The sequence below is a fragment of the Eupeodes corollae genome, chromosome 3 (genome assembly GCF_945859685.1).
Source record: "Eupeodes corollae chromosome 3, idEupCoro1.1, whole genome shotgun sequence".
NCBI classification, from domain to species: domain Eukaryota; kingdom Metazoa; phylum Arthropoda; class Insecta; order Diptera; family Syrphidae; genus Eupeodes; species Eupeodes corollae.
Genome location: NC_079149.1, coordinates 135,998,208 through 136,022,584, shown reverse-complemented (window position 1 = coordinate 136,022,584; position 24,377 = coordinate 135,998,208). Strand labels below are relative to the sequence as shown.

The window sequence follows — 24,377 nt, the reverse complement described above, 5'->3', positions numbered from 1 at the left end:
TACTGTTATAACTTGTAATTTAAAGTGCAGTTTCTATATAGGTAGACTTTGAGACTCAAGAAAAACATGCCTTCAAGTCCATATGTATACCTGATTTGAGAAAGCTTGTTTGAAGAAAAATCCTGTTTTTAAAATAAAATCATCTTCAAAAACATTTTCATGTTTTTTATATTTTATTTTTCTTCTTGACAGTTCTCGACAATCTGACAACTCTTTCATCACATAAGAACTCTATTTTATGTCTATGCTTCTATGCATATGCCGGTTAGTTATGACATCGAGTAGGTTTCTTTATATGTTTATAATATTATATAAATGGAACACCTTTTGGGGATGTTCATTTTAAAATTCTTAAGATGATAATTTTAACCGACAAATAATCTTCTTAAAATAGATCGCGTTAATGATCGTTTCCTATGTTATTCTGTAGCTTTTATATAGAACTGATAACATTGAGTAAGAATAAGAAAACTTAATGCCTTACAGAGGTGTATAGAGGATGATGATGATCATCATATTGAACGCCTTTGTACGCCTTTTAATATGAACTTATGTACATTTTTTGTGTGTAGGATTGAGATGGAAATAGCTTCGATTGTACTCCACTTTGAAAGTCATATAAACAATACGTTGGTATAAACGTCTGGTTTGTTGTTGATCGGCGGAACGCGCAGGAGAAAATCCTCTCATCGGATTCTGATATGATGCTCAAGGCACTCGCAATCTCATCCATATGAGGGCTACAAAATTTTAATATAATTTTGTTTTCTTCTATAAATGAAAATCAAATCAAAGCTGGAAAGATCGGTTCGGTTCGGTTCTTTTGCTATTGATCTTATTACCTTACGATCGTGAATTGTATATTTTCCTATATAAAAAGAAAAAACATGGATGGCTTCAAATAATAAAATTAAAATATTGGGTACCCTCATAAAAGAACATCAATAAAGTAAACAAAAACGAGATATTTTTGAAGGCGTTAAATAGAGCAATATCAAAGATATCACTGTCGAAGAAGATCACTGACAAACGCGGCGGTAGAGATCAATCATCATGTTGAAAAACAAAATGTTGGCATTGTTGTTATTTGAAAAGTCATAAGACTTTATTAGGCTTAAGAACATTCTTTTATTTTTATGACACTTTGATGAAGTTCTTAATCTGTTTTCAAAACTGTTCAAAAGTTCAAATATGAGTATAACATGATCGTAAAAATATATTTTACGATCCCTTAAGTTCATTGTCAGAGAATATTTTCATGTTTTATTTTGAAATTTTTCAATAAAAAAAAACAATATTTTTATGGTTTTTCGTCAAAAGTTGTTGTCAGTGAAAATTAAAAAAAAGATGTTGATAAAATTTCTATGAAAACATAAACAAAGTTTTCAATGATACGGAAGGGGGGGAGGGAATCGATGTACTAAAGTAGAACAACTGTTGGCTTCTGTTTTGAATTAAATTGGGCCTAACCTTGATTTTAACACTTTATTTTTTTTAATCGATTTAAGGGCCTTAATGTTATATTTGTAGGACTTCTTGTGAGTTTTACAAACTAGCAAGATTTTGATACTTCAAATTTCATAATAAAAAATAAATAAATTAAGTGGCGCAACAGTCCGTTAAGTAGGGCCTAGTGACTTATAACTCTTAACTATTCCCGTGTTCGAGTAAATGTTGTCAGGGATGGAGGGGACCTACAGTCATAAGCCGAATCTGAACAGCTAAATGTTGGAAAATTTGTCAATTTCTTGCAAGAGAAAGTATCCGTAAAAAAGAGTTTCCAAAAAATAGGAACATTTGGGCAAAAATCTGTTGATTCGAAAAGTCAACTAGGTTTCGAGGCTGAGGTTAGATTTTATGACAATTTTTTAAAAAATTGTGTTTTTGGAATGCTCATATTTCTTCACTTTGAAATTGGGCTCAAAGAAAACGTCCGCATTGAGGTCTCATTTTTTTTTGCTAAAAATGTCATTTAAAACATCAATTTTGTTAATTTTTATATAGAGTTTTGTTAGCTTTGTTGTATACTTGAGGTTGTAATCCTGTTGGAAACACATATTTTCATAGACAACGATTTTTTCCCAAATTTTAAATTTTGTAACTAACGTTGGAATCACACGGCCACTTAAAAAGGAAACCCTAAGTGAAACAATCTTGTTAAAGAATTCAATCAATAACAAAAAAAGTACGTATACGCCTCAGTGTGTCGTTTTAGTAAAATGTTTCTATGTTTTTCTTTTGGCATAAATATTTTTGAAAAGAAGTGAAGATTCCAAAATTCACAAAACACAAAACTACAAGTTTTTCCCAGAGCTTAAAATTGTTTCGTTGTAACTATGTACTTAACTTTTCGCGGAAGGTAAACATATTAATTTTTTGATTTACGTGTAAGATTTTATGTACAAAAGTTCGTGACGAGTCAACATACCACATAAGTAAATATTTAATTTTACTTATCTTTATGATGAAACAAGAATGATGTATAATAAATCCAGGAATTCTTTGGATTCAGTTTTTGTTTTCTAAGAATGCGGACATATGTTATTGTTTCAAGTGAGATTCGTAATAATTTACAACAAAAAAAAATACCATAACCACCCTCAAAAACCTGTCCCCATTATTATCAAAGTATAATAGCGTGCAGCTATCTTTATACCAATTGTATAAACCTAACAACATTTATAATATGTTAAGCCACATTTTATGTGATATGTATTCATTTGTTGTTCTCATTTTTATTTTAAATAGATTGAGACACATTAATTAAAAATAAGAAACAAACATTTGTATACTGATTGCATTTCTATTTTATGGTATCTGACTACATACACTATGTGTCAACTATTTAAATGGATACAACAGCGTTTACTTTTTAATGAATGTAAAACGTGACTCTAAAGCGAAAATGATTGAAGTAAAATTTAAAACAGAAACGAATCTGTTTTGAAATTGGTAATATACGTAAATTTAAGATAAGCCTTGAGCTTTAGTGATTTTTAGTTTGTTTTTAATGATTTAATTTTATCTTTTTATGGTAGCCAAAAGTTACAATGTATGACTTTTTGGTCAGTGAAAGAGATCGTTTAAAAGGTGGTCCATAGCAGGTAATGCAGATTGGATACTTTATCACGACTGATTCTTGGAGAAAAAATCCATATAAGATAGTCGAGCTTTAAGTAAGTTTAAACTTAAGTGAATCGACATTGAAAATTGAAGGCAAAGCCTTTGAACAAATTTAAGAGACTTGAAGAATAATCATGCCCACTAGGTTTGGAGATAAAATCCCATTCAAGTTACAACAGTTGTATATGGCTCGCTCTCTCTCTAGGTTGTAAAAGACTGCAACTTTGTATGAAGGAAATTTGTATACATTTTAATTGAATTTATATTTGGAATCATTGAATTCACTTTGAGAATGGAACTTCAAATTTTGTTATCTTCATTAAAGATTGCTATAAATTTTGTCTTCCAATCAATTGATTAAATTCATTTGATGCTTAATGTGTTCTTTTAAATCAAGAATCATTTGACTCAAAAAGGATTGCAATCATTTGAATGCAATCAACTGACCATTTATAGTGGAAGCGTTCATTTAAATTATTGTTATTTCTCGTATGCAATGATTGCATTTGAAGTCTTTGCATTCTCAAATTTTTCAAGTTTTCAATCAATAATCATTTGATTTAAAAAGGATTGCAATCGTTTGAATGCAATCAACTGAGCATTTGCCATTCATTTAAATTCTTGTAATCTAACTAAGCAAAAGAATCCAAAGTCTGCAACTACTACAAAAGATCAATTGATTGCATTCAGATTATTTCAATCTTTTTTTTTGAATCAAATGAGTGGTGATTAAGAATGCAATGAATTCAAATGATCGAAGAGAATGAGTTCGTTTTTTTTGGATTCAAATGATTCCAAAGTTTTCATAATTTGAGGATGCGAAGACATCGAATGAATACATAAGGCCTCCAACGAATGCAGTCAATTAAGTGAAGGAAAAATATGAAAGCATCCTTTTTAGAATCTTATGATTGGTGATAATAAAATTTGAAGTGTCATTCTTCAACTGAATTTAATGATTGCAATCTCTAAATTTAAGATTGCATTGTTTTGTAAGCCTGTGATCTCTAAAAAACCACATTAGCCACAGAATCTTTGGTTTTTTTTGTAACGTGGTTTCTTTTTCGGACAATTAACTTTAAGAAAGTAAGTTACATTTTTTATCTTCAATCATTTGAAACATTAAATTAAATTGCTATGCATTTTTCCTTCTGATCAACTGATTACATTCATTTGATGCTTAGTGTGTTCTTTTAAATCAAGAATCATTTGACTCAAAAAGGTTTGCAATCATTTGAATGCATTCTTTTGTAAGCCTAAGATTGCTATAAAACCACATTTGCCACAAGAATCTTTGCTTTTTTTTTTAGCGTGGTTTCTTCTTCGGACAATTAACTTTAAGAAAGTAACTTACATTTTTAACATTAATTTAAATTGTTATTAATTATTTCTTCTAATCAACTGATTGCATTCATTTGATGCTTAATTTGTTCTTTTGAAATTCAGTGCATTCATTTGAAGTCTTTGCATTCTCAACTTCTTCAAAGTTTTCAATCAATAATCATTTGACTCAAAAAGGATTGAAATCATTTGAATGCAATCAACTGACTATTTGCAGTGGTAGCATTCATTTAAATTCTTGTAATTTAACGAAAAATCTCTCAATACGAGAGATGATCGCAGATTGCAAAAGAGTACAAAAGCTGCAAATGATCAATTGATTGCATTCAAATGATTTCAATCCTTTTTTGAGTCAAAAGACTGGTGATTGAGAATGCAAAGACTTTAAATGAATTATTATAATGAGTTCATTATTTTTGGATTCAAATGATTGCAAAGTTTTAATTTTTTAAGGATGCAAAGACTTCGATTGAATGCATAAGGCTCCAAATGATGCAATTAATTGAAAATAGGAAAAATATGATAGCATGTCTTTAAGAATCTAATAATTGGCGATAACAAAATTTGAAGTTTCATTCCTCGACTGAATTGAAATATTGCAATCTTTTAATTTAAGATTACATTCTGTCAAAAGACTGAAAATGCTATGAAACCACATTTGCCACAGAATCTTTGGGTTTTTTTGTAGCGTGGTTTCTTTTTCGGACAACGTGGCACTTAATTTTTCAAAACGTGAGTTTTTATATCCAGAGTGTTAAAAACATGCAAACTTTGATAACCGAAGTAATGATAATGTTGTTTGGTTGTTTTAATGATAATAAACTGAATTTGATAAACTTTTTTAAATTTTACTTTGTTTTGTCTAAAATGATATTTAACCACACTTATTTTGATATATTGAAGCAATAAATTTAAAAGAGAAACGGAAACTAAACCACAAATAAACATACATCGTCTTTTTTTATCAAACTTTGCCAAAACTGACAAATATTTTGTCAAACTTCGAAGCATTTAATTTTGCAAAAGTTATTTATATTTTTTTGTGCTGATAATGTGAATTTATTTTATGCTCATTTAAACATTTTAATCATTTTTTGTTTGTTGTTTTTTTTTTATTGTTTTCCACCCAAAACGAGACCATTTTTGTTTTGTTGATGTATTTTTAAATTTAAATATGCTAACCATAAAATTGTTTTATCTTTATTTTTTTCATGTTTAATTATATTCTTAAGATAAGGTAAATGTCTCAGATTTATTTACTTAGGCACCCTACTTTAAGCCTAAAAACAACTTTAAAAACAAAATAAAGTTGACATCTTTTTTAAGACTACGTATACTTAAAATTTACAGCGCTTCTTTATTTTATAGGTGTTGAGTTGATACTGAACCCAGCATCTGCTAAATAAATATCTATAAACCCTTCCTGATGGATTTTACGTTTCGCAGAATTTTTTTTTAAACAAAAATAAGTTGATTTTTTTTTTGAATTTATCTTTAACTTCAGATACTCAGGGATCGGGCTTGGGTTAGGGCTTGTTGGGGGGGGGAGATTGTAGTCTCAGTCACGTTGCGAACATTTCACATATTGTCGTGTTTTCGTTTTGTAAGTTATTTATCTTTGATGATATTTGTCACCCTAAAAACAAAAACAAAAATGTGTACATTCCAAAACAAATGAGGTCTCTTATCAAAGTCACAAAATCGAGAAACCAAGAAAAAGAAAAACTCAAAAACAACTCCAAAAACAAAAAGGCCAATATTATGCGCCTTTTTGTACATTAGTCAGTTGATTCCTAAATGTAGAGTCAATAATAATATCCTCTCGTATAAATTGTAGTTTTATTTATTTTTCCTCTTGTCATTATTTAATTGAATATTTTCCTTCTATTTCTTTTTTGTATATATATTAGGGAGCTATTATCTCTTATCAGAAGATTTCTTTTTTCTGTGACGTCATGTTTTTGTAATTCTTACAAAACCACGGTCAGAGTTCTTCATACACAACATCACACATAAATGTACATAGTCAAAAGATAACAATTTATAAACAATATAATAATATACAGGGTGTTTCCGAGTTCCCATTGATTTTTCAGTCATAATGTAATGATTACAGAAAAAAGTAATCATTACTTATTTTCATTTTCATCGTAATTCATGTTTTTAATTACTTTTATGTAATTAAATTGAAATTGACCCTTTTCAATTACATGTAGTTAGGAATTGAAATTATTCAACTTCATTTAAAAGTAATTGAAAATGTGTGTGGTGGTTTCAATTACAAGTAATTGTAGTTAGATTTGTTTGAATTCATTGGACTTAAAATGACTTGTTGTTCGACTTTTTCGTAATCATTCAACTTAAAATGACCTCAGTAACCCAGGATTTTCTTCTGTGGTTAGGACTGTTGTAGGACACCCTGTGTAAAGTTATGTAGAGAGGTATGTTTTATCCGCAAAATGTTTCATAGAAAATATTTTTTGAGTTATTTCTTGTTGGAGTAGGTATCTTATTTTGATGTTCCCTCAAAGGATAGACTAAGTGACGTGCCTTTGTTACAATTTTTTTTCTTTTTGGTTGTGATGATGATGAAAAACCAAAAAAAGGGGAAAAGAAGTGTGCGGGTACATCTCCTTTCCAGCAGCAAATAAACAAAACAAAACAAAGGGTGTGTTGTTATGACATAGATAAGATATCCTATAGACTATAGAGTGAAAATATAACATAGAAGAGCAGAGGAGAGAAGGGATGCCTCACGTTTTCATAGTGTCTTTGTTGTTTTTGGCCGGTTGTCGATTCTCACCGTCTTATCAGTCAGGTACGATCACACTTTTTGTTTATATACATTTTTTTTGGTTTCAATTTTTATTTTTATTTTTTTATAAGAGGAGATAGGTAATATTGCAGCCATAATGGTTTTGATTAATTAGCAAAGTTAAAGGCTCCCCTTTGGATATAAGTTGACATATATTAAAGTAAATATATACAATCTTTGTATCTATAGATAGTTGTTGCAGAGGAACAAATTGTCTTGTTGATGAAAAGTTAGGGTTATAACAAAACTAGTTAAGATGACGCTTGAAGATTAGAAAACAAAAAATGTTAGCCATAAATTAAGTGACTTAAGGAGCATAAATGTGTCTTTATAAAATCAAATTGAAAGAGACCGACAAAGTAAGCTTTGAGTCTAGGTAAAGAGAAAAATAAAAAAGCTGACTATTGGGTAACATTAGACAAAATAGGGTGGGAAAGTTTCATCTCAAGTTTGGGTTAGGTGGAGAGTCTAGCGTTTATGGAAATGGTCGAAAACAATACTTTTTCGAACGATGAATTTCTAGGAATGGTAAAGGGATAGAGTAGACGAAATAGGTTGACGATAAGAAGGTAGTCAAATGTCCAGAAAAATAGTAGGAAATGACATATTTCCTCTGGGTGTAGTTTTACTATAAGTTGCCCAAGAAACCTAGTTAACTAATATTCCCATTAAAAAGGATAGGTACGAAGGTATTTATGTAAAGGGTGTTTTTTTAGAGGTATTTAACTTTCGATACTTATGAAGTGTGTTTGACTTATTTTCAATATATGGGTAGTGTTCTTTCTTACCCTAGAAAGATAACTTACGTTGAATTGACGAATAAGTCATGTGTATCACTTATGGTCTATGAAATATGGTTTTATTTCTAGGGATTAAGAACCTTAAATTATAATACAAGATAGAAATATTGATCGAATCAGTGCTTTATTATTATAATCATCCATCAATCAGTCCAATATTTCACTACTTCTGAGTATTGACTACCTTACTCTTGAAGAATTGCTGACTTCTATACATAAAAAAATTACTTACAAGAGGTCATTAAGAGGTATACTCGATAGGCGGTATTTCTCATAAACAAAGGCACCAATTTACAAGATCGCTTTTGGAAATAAAGTTGCAACTAAATTATTACAAAAAAAATATGTGGTGCCCTTTAAACGTCGCCAACAGATTTTCGAAGTAAATTTTTACTATTTGCAAACATTTTTGTGCCACACAGTTTGAGAATCTCAACTGTCAAACCATAGACAGCAAATATGAAGCTAAAACATCTGGAATATTAATCAATGCAAAGTTTTACACTCGAACTACATTTACAAATCATCGAAAAATATTTTTCAAATTTTCCAAAATTATAGACAATATTTTATTTTATCAAACAATGTATCTTCAGCAATGATGCTCAAAAACGTATGTCGAATACATAGATACGAGAACCGGATTTCTAGATTTGGCAAAAGAGGACACGTGTTCATATTTGTTGAGTCCAAAAATAGAAGAATAGCGGACCAAGTATTGAGCCCTGTGGAACACCTAAACTCAGTGGAATACGGAGTTATTAATAGCAACTGCCTGACATCTTCCCTCTTAATACGAGGTTACAAGATTTTAGATGACAAGGAATAATTAAATTGACTTCGAAGCTTACTACACAGAACATTGTGGTTCAAACGCTTTAGAGAAATCAATCAAGATAAGGAGAGCTATTTTGTCATTGCCTACCGCTTGGCTAATGTCTTCTGTAACATTTTTTAAAGCTGTTTCGGACAAAAACCGGACTGATTATCACAGAGTAATTCATCATCTTGAAGAAATCTACGTATTTGGAAACTCATCACTTTTTCAAGAATTTTGGAGAGAAACAATAAAATGGCAATGAGTCTGAAATCGGTTTGATTTTTGGGAACTGGTATTATTTTTGCACGAAGGAAAAACACCTGTCACAAAAATGGTATTAAATAAGTGTGTTATGCGCTTTAAGATATGAGGTAAAATTATTTTAACAAAAGTTTATCTCATCAAAACTAGTAGAGTAAGATTTTATTGACAAAACGCTTTCTAAAACATCTGCATCATCAACAGCTGTGAAGCTAAAGTAAGGCATGGAGAAAGAGTTACCAGAAAAAGATACTCGGCTGATTGATCTCGAAGAATGGTCAAAGAATTATCACTGTTAAAGTGGTCACAGTTGTATGGTGCTTCACCAGAATTTGAGGAAGAAGCAGGAGCAAACACTGTATTTAACTCATGACAATCAACGTTGATGGTTTGTCGGTTTACTTGTTTGCCTACTCCAAAATCTTTTAGATTTTTTCACAATTTATGTTTATCCTGCGAAGGATCCAGTCTTGGAGTCTCGTTTGTTCTGCAGGTTACTCTTTTTCTCAGTACACGATCGCTAATTTTTAATTTCATTAGTAAACCATGGACATGAGTAAACTGACCTGAAAGATTTTGTTATGAGCGGATTTTCGAAAAAAAACACTCTTTAAGTACCGAAGGTGTCATAGGTTCATTTTGCTTTAAATCCAAAGCCCACAAGGTAAGTTACACTAGTCAACCAAATAAAGTCCTTTTTTTTTGTCATAAAAATAAGACAATACTTTTTTGAAGGAATCTTAAAACTGTCAAATTTTTAAAACATGACCCTTTAAAAATGCCTAAAATAACCAGGAACTAATAAGACGGTACAAAATGTCAAAACATTGTGTTCAACTATTTTTTGTGGATCCAAGCCTTTAGTGACCAAATCTACCTCCAAAATTGTCAACTTTTGACTACTTTTTTTCTCGCAGAATGAAAATCTCTGGCCTATGCTGATAAACCCGCAACGATTGATAATCATTTGACAATATTCGCCACACTATATAGAAAATAAGGAAAATTGGACATTTATGAGCGGAGTCCAACTGTCAGAAATTATTTTTAAATATTAAACATCATAAAGTTTGAAAGCTCAAAATTTTCGTCAAAAGATTGATTTTTGTTTTGTTTTTTTATTGGAATATAAAAAGTTCTATACCTCTAAAAGAAACACCTTTCACTTATGCTACCTTTCCTTTTATTTCATAAAATATTGTACCTATCTATACAAATTAAAAACCTATAAACTTCGACTTAGTCAGCTAAGTTAGATGCACTTACCTCATTTCTATTATTATTGTTGTTATTATTGTTATTCCCAAGTGAAGATCGCGATCCAGGTAGATCGCGCCACCTTAGTACCCCCATTACGGCCTGACGAACCCACCGCCGTTCAGCGCCTTCGCTAATAAATGCCACCGTCGTTGGCTGATTTTAGTCTCCTTTTAAGACTTTAATACTTATTTTTTATATTTTTCGTTTAAATTCAATCCAGAATAATAACTTTTTTTTTAAAAAGAGTTATTTTTTCTTAGCACAAAAATCCGTCTTGAGTTTAAATATTATTATGGGCAACAAGGGAACGAAGAAAAGGGTATTTAAGAAGTTTTCTTATATTTTTGAATTCACAAAAACAACAAAAACCACATTCGATTATGTGTGTCAGCGTAGGCGGTTAAATCACGATTCACGACGACGACTACGACGACCGACACAAGAAAAGGTAAAATTCGTTTTGCAAAATCTATAAAACCAGGTATAGATAGAGGTACCTATGCCTTGATGTATCTGAAAACACAACTTGCAATTGCAATACTCTTGGTCTTGGGTAAAGTTGGCACAGGTAGGTAGTAGGTAAAGGTAGGTAGAGAGTTCTTTTTAGCTATATAGGTACTAAGTGCAGTGCAACACACGTCACGTCGTCGTTTGGTTGGTACAATTTTTCTGGATCCTCATCGATATGTAGTTCGGTGGTGGTGCGGCGACGACGACGAAGAGCGATTTGAGTGAGCGATCCACTAACTCTTCGTGGCTGGCTGGAAGGCTCTCGAAACGGGTTAGCAAAAGCGAACTCACGGAGCCGTTTTGTTCGTCGTCCAAAAAACACAAAACAGAAAAAATCAAAAAAATAAAATTCGTCGTTTTTGTTTTTGTTGTTGTTGTTGTCGTTGATGATGATGGTCGACTCGAATCGAATCGACACTCAACTCGACTATCGACTTGGATGGTTTGTATTCGAATCGTCGTCGTGGTCGTTTTCGTATCCACGAAATTGAGAAAAGTTGCAACAAAAATCCATTCAAACCTTAAATAACAAGTTTTGCCAGTTCTCTGCTGCTGCTCTGCTGCCAATTCGTTTTATTGCACTGTCAAAGCAGGGCAAGTGTTTCGTGAGTCGTTTTTTAAAATCCTTTCACAAAAGATATTTTTTTGGGAGAATCTTTTTCTTTCTTCACTTTAAAGATAAAGTTCCAAAATGAAATGTTTCAAAATTCACTTAAAATATACAAAAGTTATTTTCAACCCGCGAACCGGTGGTAGTGGTGCTCTGGAGCGAGTGGCGTTAAAAAGACACAAATGGTAGAAATCTATAAATTTAAAGAGAAAACCCCCTCAAAGTTTGATGATGGGAGTTAAGGCAGTGTGTATCTTTGTATCTTATATTTTTATTTTTATTTTTTATTGAGGCCGAACGTTAGAAGCGAAAACTGCTATCGTTGTGTTTACGAGACAACTTCTTTCTAGCGAATGCGAATTGAAAACGAGAAAACAGAAATACAACCATCATCGCCGAGAAGTGAAGACTTTGAGTTTGACATGGAGTGGAAATGGAGAGAAGTTCTGCAGAAGCAACACAAATACAATCATAAGAAAAATGCATTAATTTCAATGTGTGTATAAATGTGTATAAATAAATTGAGAGAAATCAACAAAAACAAACCATTTGGAGAGAGTAAAACGAGAGAATGGTGAGAAATGTCAAATACGTCTGCAAAAGAGACTTTGCAGTGAGAATAACGTAACGTAGCCGTAGAGAAGTGAAATGAACAGGGTTGATATTGCTGACTGCTGAGAAGAATAAAAAGGTAGTGTGAGAGAAATATCTACAATATTCAATTGAGGGTAGTTTTTAATCAATATACCTATAAAATTGAAAATTTGAGTATTGAACATTTTTGAAAAAATGTTTTTATTTTAATTTAAAATGGTGTCTCAAAAGAAAACCTAATAACTTTTTCAAATTATTAAAATACATTTACAGAACTTCAAACGCGTTTATTTGAATACTGTTTTTTTTTTAAGTTGGTCGGACTTATAATTCAAATAATTTTCAACTTGCGACTATTAATTTTAAAACCTTTTTAATATATTTTGGAAAAATAAAATTAAAAACTCGCTATTTTACCAAAAATCAATATAAATTATTTAAAAAATCACATTAAATATATTTAAATGTTTATTTTAAGTGATTTAATTTAATTGAGAAAAAAAACAACGATTTTCAAGAGGAACATTTTAAAAACTAGTGATATTTTTGGAAGAGCAGAATTTTAGGAATAAACAAATTGATACCACAAAATTTACAGAAAATTGCTTTTTTTTGGGAAAAACAAAATAGATATTCTCTTCAAAAAAGTAATATACAAAATTGAAAGGTAGATATTTGGGATACCATGGAAAAAGTCCCAAATATTGAAACCTTAGTTTTTTTTAAATTTTTTATAATAAGCACACACTCAAGGGGATATTACTACCCTTTTTATCCAGACACCAGTGTGAGCACTTGGAAGTGGAGAGAGGGTTTGAAAGGAGATTTCGGTGCACATTTTTTTTGAATTCCTGAATATTGCAATGATTAGAAAAAACAGTGTGTGTTAAGGCATTCCACATTCGCGTAGTACGGCTGAAGAACAAATCTCTGTATTTGACAGTACGGCCGAAGTTGGGCTTGAGGGTATACTGATGAGCATTCCTAGAAGCACGAGTATTATTACGGTTGCACTGTTTAAGGGGAGAAATGCAGCATGGCTATTTCAATAGAGCATAAACCGTTAAAATGACGGTAAAAAAGGTCATACAAGAGACCTTACGAAGATGTTCAAGCAAAGTAAATGAACTTTTGATGCTACTATCGTCTATAAATTTAAATGCTCTACGTTCAATACTATCTAAGAGGCTTAAGTAAGTTGCAGGAGCACCAGCCTAGAGATGGGAGTTATACTCAAGCTTTGGAGGTATATAAGTCTTGTAGATAAAAGCCAGATCAGAGGGGGTGAAATATTTCTTGCATCGCCTAAGGAAACCCAAACACTTTGCGGCATTTTTGGCGACATCGTGAATGTGATCGTTCCACAAGAGGTGGTTGGTGACACACATGCCAAAAATATCGAGGTGTTCAGTCTCATTGATGCAAGTGCCATCCATGGATAATGGCAATAGGGGTATATCTCGCTTTAACGATACAAGACAGCATTGGGTTTTCGAAGCTTTAAATTCCACGCGGTTTTTTAATGCTCATTAAACAATGCTAGTAGTAATACCTGTGGCATGATGGTTAATGCGAGAGGTCTTGGTCTCGATCCCTGCCTATGCCACCTAAAGTTTTTTTCACTGGTACTACCTCTTGCGAGGAATTGACAAATTCTTCAAGAGTGACTCTTGTCAAAGGGACCAAAGTGTTGCTATATAAGACCCTTATCATCCCCGTCCTGCTATTCGGTGCAGAAGCATGGACTATGACAAAAGCGGATGAAAGCACCTTGGGTCGCTTCGAGAGAAAAGTTCTTCGTGTGATCTACGGTCCCGTATGCATCGAAGGGGAGTGGAGGAGAAGATGGAACGACGAGCTGTACGGGCTGTACAGCGACGTAGACTTAGCCAGAAGTGTAAAAGCCCAACGACTAAGATGGCTGGGTCTTGTAGAGCGCATGGAAACCAATGCTCCGGCCCGGAAAGTCTTCGAATCCACACCCACAGGACAGCGCAGTAGAGGAAGACCGCGGATCAGGTGGCGCGCACAAGTGGAAGGTGACCTCACCCAACTTGGAGCGCGAAACTGGAGACATCTAGCTAGGGACCGAGCTAGATGGAGAAGTTTGTTGGGTGAGGCCCTAGTTCGCACAGGACTGTAGCGCCACCTTAAGTAAGTAAGTAAGTAACTCTTGTCATGAAAAGTGCTTTCTCAAATTAGCCTTTCGGATTCGGCATAAAAAACTGTAGGTTCCATCCACTCCTGACCGCATTACTCGCATACAGGAATGGTTGAGAGTTGTAAGTCACTAGGCCCTAGTTCTCAAACAGACTGTTGCGCGGTACCCAATTTATTTATTATTTATTGAACAATGCTGCTAAGGTCGGAATTTAATGAGCTTATCACATTTTGTCGTTGCAGTTCCACTTTCGAAGAAGAGGGATGTGAGTCTCAAAACGAATATGAAAAGCTAAGAGTACTATCGTCAGTGAAACGTATAAAAGTGTGAAAGTCTTTTACGTGTAAACTTAAATGAGCTTCAAAATGTACATCTACGACTTTTCAAACAAAATTTATAGAGTCAAGTGCTTTACTCGTTTTTTTCCAACCCTTCTTAAATAAAGTGACATTTTTTAGACAAAATGAAAAATAATAACAAGGACACATACAAAACTGACTTTTTCTTTGTCTCGGAAGGGAAAATATTACTTAAGCTTCAAAAATTGTAATTCTTAGGTTCTAAAAATTAACACAACTTAGCTCTTATCCTAATTTTAAATTTAAGGAACTTATTGAGGAGTGTTTTTGGAAGTTCATCTTTGTTGGAATTATTTCAAAGAGAATACAATTTAGTATCTATAAAAATCTTTTTTTGGACCATAAATAAAAAATAGACCAATTTCAAAATGCAAACATTAATATTCTTTGAACGAACTTTTAAAATGGCCTACTTTAGCATTTAGGCAATTTTCACAACAAAAAATGAACACGAAATTCTAGAAGAAGTGCTAAGGTTCTATTTTTTTATTTGTTTAATTAGTTCTTTGTGTTTGTTTTGATTATTTAACCTACACTCCAACAGTTGCGTTTCTTACACATCAAGACAGCGCCATCTAGTTGTGAGTTAGAGTAAACAATAAAGTGGAAATGATATGAATATTATTTCTTCAGATATTCATTTCAAAGTCCGAGAAAACAAATCAGAATATGTAAATTATGAATGCAACTTTGTTATTTTTAATATAAAAATAGTGCGTATACGCCTAAGTGCACCATTGCATTGTTTTCATTCTAAAAGTAAAGTTACAGCAAAAATGAATCGGTTCATTGGTGGGATTTATTTATGAAGTCATATATTATCACATTTTAATGCGAAACAGTGATAAATATCAACTTAACAATGAAAAAAAAGTGGAATCCAAACCAAGAATTTATATAAATTCGCACTAAAAGTGATTGCAAAATTCAAATAAATTACAAAAGTGCGATGCATATACGTATGTAGGTACCTCCTTGGACAAAAATATGTACATAAAGAGGTACTTCATTCAAAAAAGAGCACATCTGATAAAAAAAGAAGCGAATCAACGCGAAACAATGAAATTCAATGAAAACCACAATCACCGCACCGCATAAAAGTGAGATTTTTTAATATACCTATGCATCTACTGTTATATGCTTGTGGTATGATGGAATGCTGCATCTCATGAATATTCAGATTTTTGTTTTATGCTGCATTTAGTGATAGTGTGTCCTGGATTTCTATACCACGTATGTATATATATATGACAAAAAGAAAGCAAAACTCTAAAGTAGAAAACATCTCCGGATATGTTGTGAAAATTGCTCCTAACGAGACACATCCTTCTATATGTTAACTTTATTTCAATACGAGACAAGGAGGCTACAAGCTACTATACAAAGGATTTATGAGTCATACACCCTGAAATATATATGTACAAGTATAGATATGTGATAATATGTGAATAAAGGAGTAAAAGAGCACCTAGTAACAAGCAATCTAACAAGCCAGAAGTAGCAGAAGCAGCATCAGTAGCAGTAACGGCAGCAACAAGGTACCTCCAACAAGGATATCATAATTCAAGTTGTTTCGTGTGAACTAAACGACTCTTACTCGTCGTCATTTTCCTATAGCACGCCATGCATTCAGGCCACTGAACCAAGCGTTATAACTTTTCTACTATACTACCGACCGGCCTTATACCGTATACCATCGCCTTCATCATCAGCTGATGATAGTGCGGAAAGGAAGTTGTAAAAACCTTCAAAAAAAGGATAGTAGAATAGTAAAAGGATACCACAACAACAACAACAATAGTAGTAGTAAAATGGAGAGAAAAAATAATCAAGTTTTCCATCGTAGATGATTTTTCTATTTCTATGCATGTTCATTACAAGGAAAAATGAACAAGAAGAAACGTCAACACAAAAAAGCCAAAGCCAAAGCTAAAGCCAGAGCCAGCGCGCTAAAAAACTCAACATCAAAAGCTACATCATCATAGTAGGTTCTCCAAAGGAAAGGTGCAGGCAGTCGAAGGCAGGAGAAAGAAACAAATTATTCCCGGGCAAAGGAGCTACTGTGGCCTAGGTAATGGCACATAAATTTATAACTTTTCTCCTCTTCAACGACACGAAATGAATACTACTTTTCCAAGCAGGAAATCAACGAAGGAGCTGAAGGATCCAAAGGAGCGAGGAGTAAGCATAAAGCTATGAAGAGTGCATCAGAAAGAAAAAATAAAACATCAGAAAAGAAAAACTCGGTTACAATAGGAGGCCATCATATTTCAAGGCAGACGATGGCTGGTGAGGGGCTGGTGATGGTGGGTTGGGTGGCTCAGCAACTCTCAAGGACTCTTCTACTCGTATCTTCAAAAACAAATATAAAAGTTTTCTCCTTTTTCTCTATGATTTGTGTTAATAAATTTTTAAATATTGACTTTGGTTTATTTTATTTTTAGACTCTCTCTGCTGTTTTTAACCAAATAAAAGCCTCCTCTATGTCGAGAGTTAAGAAAATAGTACGTTCAGCAATTAGTTGGAATGGAACTGCATTTTTAAAAAGACATTTGTTTAATTAGGAGCAATAACACGTATTTCCAAAGGTCTGGCTAAAAGGATAAAACACATAGTGACTGTTGTATGTGTTCGGATTCAGTTCATACGGTGGGGGTATAAAAATGTACGTAGGGAAGGTTCCTATAAAAATATGCTCGTTATCATACAATGGCGCAGTAAAATGAAAGGAGAATTCTAATTAGCAAGAGAAGGAATTATACCCCCTCAAACCTTGGCATCAGGTGTAGGTTAGGTTTAGGTATGAAGGTAGACACAGGAAGCAATTTAAAAAAAGTGTCTGAATTCAAATGTTAATGCATGTAACATGCACTAAAGTCGTCTTAACCATCGTATAAGCCCCATTTGGTGGATTAGTTCTTTTGTTTGCTTCTTCTTTTCCAAAAACCACACACATTAGTTACTGGTGAACAATCGTATCTCGTCGGAACCATCGTTCTTTTTAAGTTGGAAAAGTTGCGATGTGGCAAAGCATTTGTTCGTTTGGTTCTCTTCAAGAAATAAAATTCAACCATTTGCATTTTCCGGTTGCTTTAATCATCATCTCCACCTCGCTTAAGCCATTATCAACATCATCATCATGAACATCAACCAAATGACGAATTGTTCACTGACTGCGTGTTCAACACAAAAAGGCATTCAAAAACACCTTCAAGCTTCAAGCTTGAACCATCATCATCATCGTCATCATCACAGCACAGCACCTGCTCTTCTTTAAAAATCTGCTTAAAAATCTCACGTCTAAGTGGAATGGCCGTGAAAGAAGTACATTTTTACTGTTTAACTATAATATAACCTTTTCAAATGGAAGCCATAACAACGAAAGACAAAAGTCTGGAGGACTGTTTTGTTTTGTGTGTTTAAATTAAAGAAATGTTTTCATCAAAATGAGGAAGAATATTAGCAGAGACGAAGAAGTTAAATGGGCAAAAGTGCTGTTAAAGCTGTAAATAAAATAATTGCCCTTAGAGAAGGTGGAGGATGGAACTTAAGCTCAAGAATGTAAAAAGGTCAAGAGTGACACGTTTTTATTACCGTTAAGTTAATATGAAAACATAATGAATTTTTAATTTGTTGTTAATTTGTGTTGATTTTTCTTGTACTGAATTTATAATAATTCCAGAGAAGGCTTGAAATGGATACCTTCAGATTTTGGCAACATACTTTTGTAAAATCTTAACATTATGTCAAATCTGACAGTTAACAAGTGACAAATGTCATACAATCGTGTGAACTTTCAATTTTGTTTGAGAAACGTCATTGTCTGTAATTATATCAGTGACTCTTGAGAATTTCAAATGTTGTATAAGACATCCTTCAACTGTTGATAAGTTTTTAATTGTCATATATACACAAAATCTGATAGTGAAATTTCAACGATTTAGGACAAAACCTGGATAACTGTGTGAATTGGAAACTATTTGTTCATTGTTATTTTCTTAAATAAACTTTTACAATTAAATGTCATAATTCATAAATAATAAATCTTGTTTCTGAAAAGTAAACCGACATTAATAAATGTCACTTTATCTAAAGGGCTCGTTTACAAAATGTTTGACAACAAGGCTTGTTATCTTGTGAGGTAATTGGTTTTGACATTTCAAAATTGTATGTGTCTTCCACTTATACAACAAAAAAAAATGTTTGTCTCACTTTACTTGTCTTTCTCTTTTCAAGAATAGAATTTTTTAACGTCAAAACAAGTCGACTTCGAAGAGTTCAATTTCTTTGGCATTAAATAACTGTCAAATCGACCATATTTGTTTTGCATTACTTGGCTTAAATCTATCTAAAATATTTGCCAAATTTCAGTTAATTTATAAAATATATTATAAATAAATTGTTTAAATATTATAATTTGTTAATTTTTCCCGTAATTAAAGTTATAACTTGTCTTTTTTCACGTCAAGCACATGATGAGGGTGTTTAGATTTTGGTACCCCTTTAAAAAATTTTAATATTTTAAAATCTGACACTTAAAAAATTGTGAACTTAGAATTTTGTTCGCAAAAATTGCCAAAAACGTCATTGTCAAACATTTTCATCAGACAATGACGTTTGATGTCTATTTTAGGCATCTGACAATTTTTGACAGTTTTATCATTATCACTAAATAAATTGTATAAATTAAATCAAGTAAGAAGAAACCATATTTTAAGACTTTGGCACCAAATAGTGTATGTGTTATAACCTCACAATGGACTGTCAGAATCCATTAGCAAGAAATCTTATTTCAGAAAATAAACAGATCTAAGACCTCATTGCATGACACTTAATTCATTAGGCGCGTTTAAAAAGGCGTGTTTGATAATTAACGTTGTTCCCATTTGACTCTTGTGACGTAGGTCATTTTGACATTTCACTATTTCATCTCACTTACACTTGTTTCAAAGAAAAAATTAATCATCAAACAAGTTCACCGTCTTCGTTGTTTTAAAACTGTTAAATCGACCATGTTTGTGTTGCATAAGTTTACTTTTGGCACCTGTCAAAAATATTAGGCATGTTCAAATTCTTGAGAATACTATCTCGTTTCGATGCATCTTAAGGTAAACAAATATAAATGCTGCCTCTTATCTAAAACAAAACTAAAGATGTCTTATTCCCAAGTTCTGAAAACTCTGAATTATTCTCAAAAGCATTTGCTAGACAAGGACAACTAAATTGTTGATGTTTTTATCAAACTGTCATATGTTAATTCCCAAGTTTTCAATATACACTTACTTTTGAGTGTGTTGGGAAATTCAATTTCCTAAACTTAATTTTGTCTTCCTTTTCTTGGGGCCTATAATATACTAAACTACCTTTTCAAATCATATCATTGTACAAGATACAACTGAACTGACCTGACATACTCTCCGTGCTATAGATAGATACCACCATTATGTTTTGGCACTTGATTATTCACCGCTCCAGATAATGTAATCAAATACAACGACCGACATGACAATTCAAAACCCCAAACATCACACTTTCCATATGTTAACCCCAACACACATTAAGTTTAAACGCCTTTAGATAGTCATTTTGTGTGAGCGGGGTCGAGGCAATGAGGACGAACTATCAATTTCATCTTGTGTAAGGGTCCATCGCACTCAAAGCCAATTACTTAGATAATAGACACTTGCATCGGTATCGTTGTGAGACTCGTTGCAGATCCCAGAACCAATGTGCCTGTGCAATGTATTGCATACCCTTTGAACGCATCCTACATTGGCGTCATCGTCGTCGTTGTAGTCGATATGGTTCCCTCTTCTCAAATTCAAATTGTCTTTAGCTTGTCCCGGTGTAATGCATCTGGAGGTGTGTCTGTCTGAATGTCTCTCCAGAATTCTGTGTGATATGCTATGTCTGTCGATGGATTAGATCTTTCCGCTTGTTCCAGAAATACGTACACATTATGGTCGGCAAACGTTTGTGGGCTTCATATAACTGGGTTGGGTGCATCAGTTTGCCTCCATCGTAGTCGTCGTCGTTGTTGTCATTGGAACTGTCATATAGAATCGAGAGGCAAATTTACGATGTCAAAAGAACTAAATATAATATATGTACATAATACATTTTGAACTCGTACAAGAAGACCCTCCTGAGGATAAAAATACGATTCAAAAATAGCTCCCCCTGTCAAAATTTATTTATTCAACTTTTTCGGTGATGATGATGATGACTTAGCTTGTCCTGTTTATAGTGCAACCAAGGTCAATTAGTGGCACGTGTGTTGTGTGTGTGTGTGGTTGCGGTAATTGCACTGTCAACGACGACAAAGACGACAACGCTAACAACTGTCAATCGATAGGCTTGACAAACTTCGTGTTGACTTATAATTTTTTTCTTTGAATAAACATTGTTTTGGATAAATATTGTAAAATTGGCAGCTTGCCGCCATAAATCATAAGTACTTTGAGTTTTGAGTTGTGTTTCAAATGAATATCAAATGCATCCGACAAAAATAGATATAACAACAAAACGGTGAAATGTTTGATAAGAGAAATAGCAATTTTGCTGTCAGTCAAGCGATAGTATGGTGATAGATAAAGTATGGGGGCTGCCTTCATGCTATTGACATTGTCAAACTCTCAAGTCTCAAGTATCATAAATCATTAGGCGGGTGTGGTTTCTATATATGTATGTACACGTTTCTAAATTATATGAAATGTCGCACTATATACTTGATGAATGATGATAAGGCTGATGAACAAATTTAATCAAATTTTATCGAATGATGAGCGTTGATTCGAACTTTTTAACACTGTAGTTTTTGGCATACACAGGGTGATTCACTTTCGATGACATTTGCTAACGTTTACGTGAGGTTACTTTTTTGACAGTCAGATTTTACTCATAAAATTAATTGCAGATTTTTTGGGATCTTAAAAACTTAAACAGATCATTTTTTAAATAGTTTGTATGCTTGATAAATATTAAGCTGTCAAAATTAAGCTTATTTTCGTCTAAACGCATGCTTTTAATAAAATAAGACATAAGATAACTTTTGTACTCTTTAAAAAATGTAAATGATGAAGATTTTACACAGACATTTTATTTAGATATAAAAGTAAAATACGACTTTATTAATATTAATTTAAGCATCTTTCTCTTAACATGGTGTTTTATGCTGAAACTGATAAAACTGTAAGGTACTTTACTAATTGTTTGCTAAATTCGTTTAACATTTGAGTTTCTGACATTTAAAATTATTGGGTATGTTCGCAAAATTAAATTTTGTTCGGTTTTAATTTTTTTCAGCTAACTGTCGCTGTTTGGCCATGTTCACTGTTCAGGTTCACCATAAGCAAAGGATTATAATGGCCAGGTTCATACAACATAAGGGACTTCATTTGAATTCTCAATTAAAAATAAGACCAAAGCAGCTATGTATTCAATTTGTCAGATGGCATCAATTTCAAACTCGAAACTTTACTTGTTTGTCCCTTACTAGCAGAAAGTACCAACTACATTATAATCTACAAAAATAAAACTCCTTTCAAAAGTTACAAATCCGTTACAAGTTGTGTTTTGTATTGTGAAGAAACAGGCCTTATATGTACGCAAAAGTTTAAACCAAATTTTGCACTTAATCAATAAATCAAAGAGTTCAGAGAAGCTCAGCTTTCAGTTGAATGAGAAAACATGGGCGACTGTCATTTTGACATTAGTAGAATTGACCTTAAAGTGAAGGAGATTTTTCTTTCCAACATGAGAGACTCGCCCTACCTTCAGTTCCTCTAAATCGTCTGAACCTTCACAATTTTAGAAAAAAAATGTATAAAATTGATGATTGCAAATACTAAGCCCTTAAACATAAATTGTTTTAAATTAAGCAACTCAAATATTACAAGAAAGTGTAAGAAATTTCAGTACAAAAATTAATTTTAGGAAATAAAAATAACGTAACGCAAGTATTGTCACGGAGACAGAAAAGGAAATAAGTTGAAAAACTAGGAAACTAGACGGCAAGAAAACAATTAAAAAGTAACAAAATATAAAATATAACGACAAATTAAGAAAGCCACCTAGCGGACTTCTTAAACAATAATTTAAAATAATATTTCCCAATCTGTCAACCTTAAGACGCCATTTTTAAAAAATTTCACTTTACGTTACGTAGCAGAGACAACAACCAAAATTAATGCCCACACTTATGTCACCATTCACCAATTACAACAACACACTGTGTTTAGTGTTTGCATAAACCAAATGGATAGTTTATTAAATTTCCACCAGAGGGTAGTTTGAAACTGGTATAAATTATTCGGTCAAAGTTATTTTGAATTTTAACGGTTATATTCTCGCACAGGCTTTTGATTTAAAGTAAGAACTTATATAATTTTAAGGAAATCAAATGAATTGGTAATTCTTTCTCTAACGAAAGTCTGAAATTTCGATTTGTTCAGTAATTTGCAACAACTTTAAATTTATTAAAAGTTTGTTTTATCTTTTACTTTTACTGACTCCCAATTCTTCTATTTAAAAAGTGAAAATGAAGATTTCTTTTATATTCTTCCAACTTTGTAATCTAAACGATTTTATTTCTCTAGATTGCAAATATACGACAATTAAAACACCGCTATAATCACTTTCTAAACGTACTCATTAGTATAAATAAAACAATTACGTAATTTGCAATTCACTTTCTTGGATAATCCATCGAAATTTAATCGCAATAGAAAGTATCGATTTAAATAACAATTGCATAGGTACAACAATTTCCCAATGAAAGTTGTGATTTAAACATTTATTCACTCTACGGCTCTACGTAAGTAACGTACATACATTTTAAAAAGTTCTTTCTTTCTTTTATAACGTAATATGAATTACAATAGGCAAAATTATGACAGCATGTCGTTCGATTTAGTCAAATTCAATTGACCGTGAAATGTGTCTATTTCATGCATTGACTTCGTGTAATTTGAAAATTCGAAAAAGCATCCCACAAATCAGGATAAACTATCCGCATTGAGTTAACTAATTCCTGGTGTGGCACGCGTTTGTTTCGAGATTTTATGGATACATATAAATAACCACACCAAATGTCAAAAGGTCCTATCCTCTCCTGACTTTATGTTATGTGTTACTCTGACAGTGCTTTATTCATGCTCTTATACTCGTAGATGGATATGAAGGGATGTCAAAAAGAGAGAGAGGTAGAAATAGACATATAATAAAACGTCACCCTCGTATACATCACCGAGACTTGACTTGACATCAAACATCTGTACGTGATTCAATCGTTCTATGACATGAAATTCCTTTCAAGGTTCAATGAAACAACATTCCATAAAATGTACCATAAATATCCTTCCGTCGTCGTCGTAGATGAATGGAGGAGTTTTGGTATTGTTTCTTTTTAGGTGAATTTAAAATTTATAAAAATCAAACATACCTGAGAAAAATACGCCGGCAAAGGACATCTCTGATCGTCTAGTCGCGAACACTGCACTCTTTCCAAAATCTCAAACAGATCGTGTGTTGTTCCACGCAATCTTTCTGGGCTATGTGTCACACTGCCACCTCCTTTCTGTGTTGCCCAGGCATGTTGTCGTCTGGAAGAAAATAAAAGCAAACCATTATAATTTTACACTCGATTACAGAACTCAATGGGAAGTAATGTTTCACTATAAAATAAGAGGCTAACTATATTCCTTCTCAAAAACTAACCAGAGG

The 24,377-nt window shown here is 32.6% G+C and overlaps 1 protein-coding gene across 5 annotated transcripts in view; it reads right to left on the bottom strand.

Annotated features, from left to right (window-relative positions):
* The window catches only part of LOC129948796 (rap1 GTPase-activating protein 1), a 215,390-nt gene that overhangs the window by 71,575 nt on the left and 119,438 nt on the right, over positions 1-24,377 (bottom strand). For 3 of the 5 annotated variants that reach the window (XM_056059833.1, XM_056059834.1, XM_056059835.1), the window contains one exon: positions 24,097-24,256. In XM_056059833.1, coding sequence (XP_055915808.1) covers positions 24,097-24,256 — 160 coding nt within the window. Of the gene's footprint in view, positions 1-10,426; positions 12,088-24,096; positions 24,257-24,377 lie in introns of those variants that run through there. The other 2 variants (XM_056059836.1, XM_056059838.1) reach the window with 2 other exon arrangements.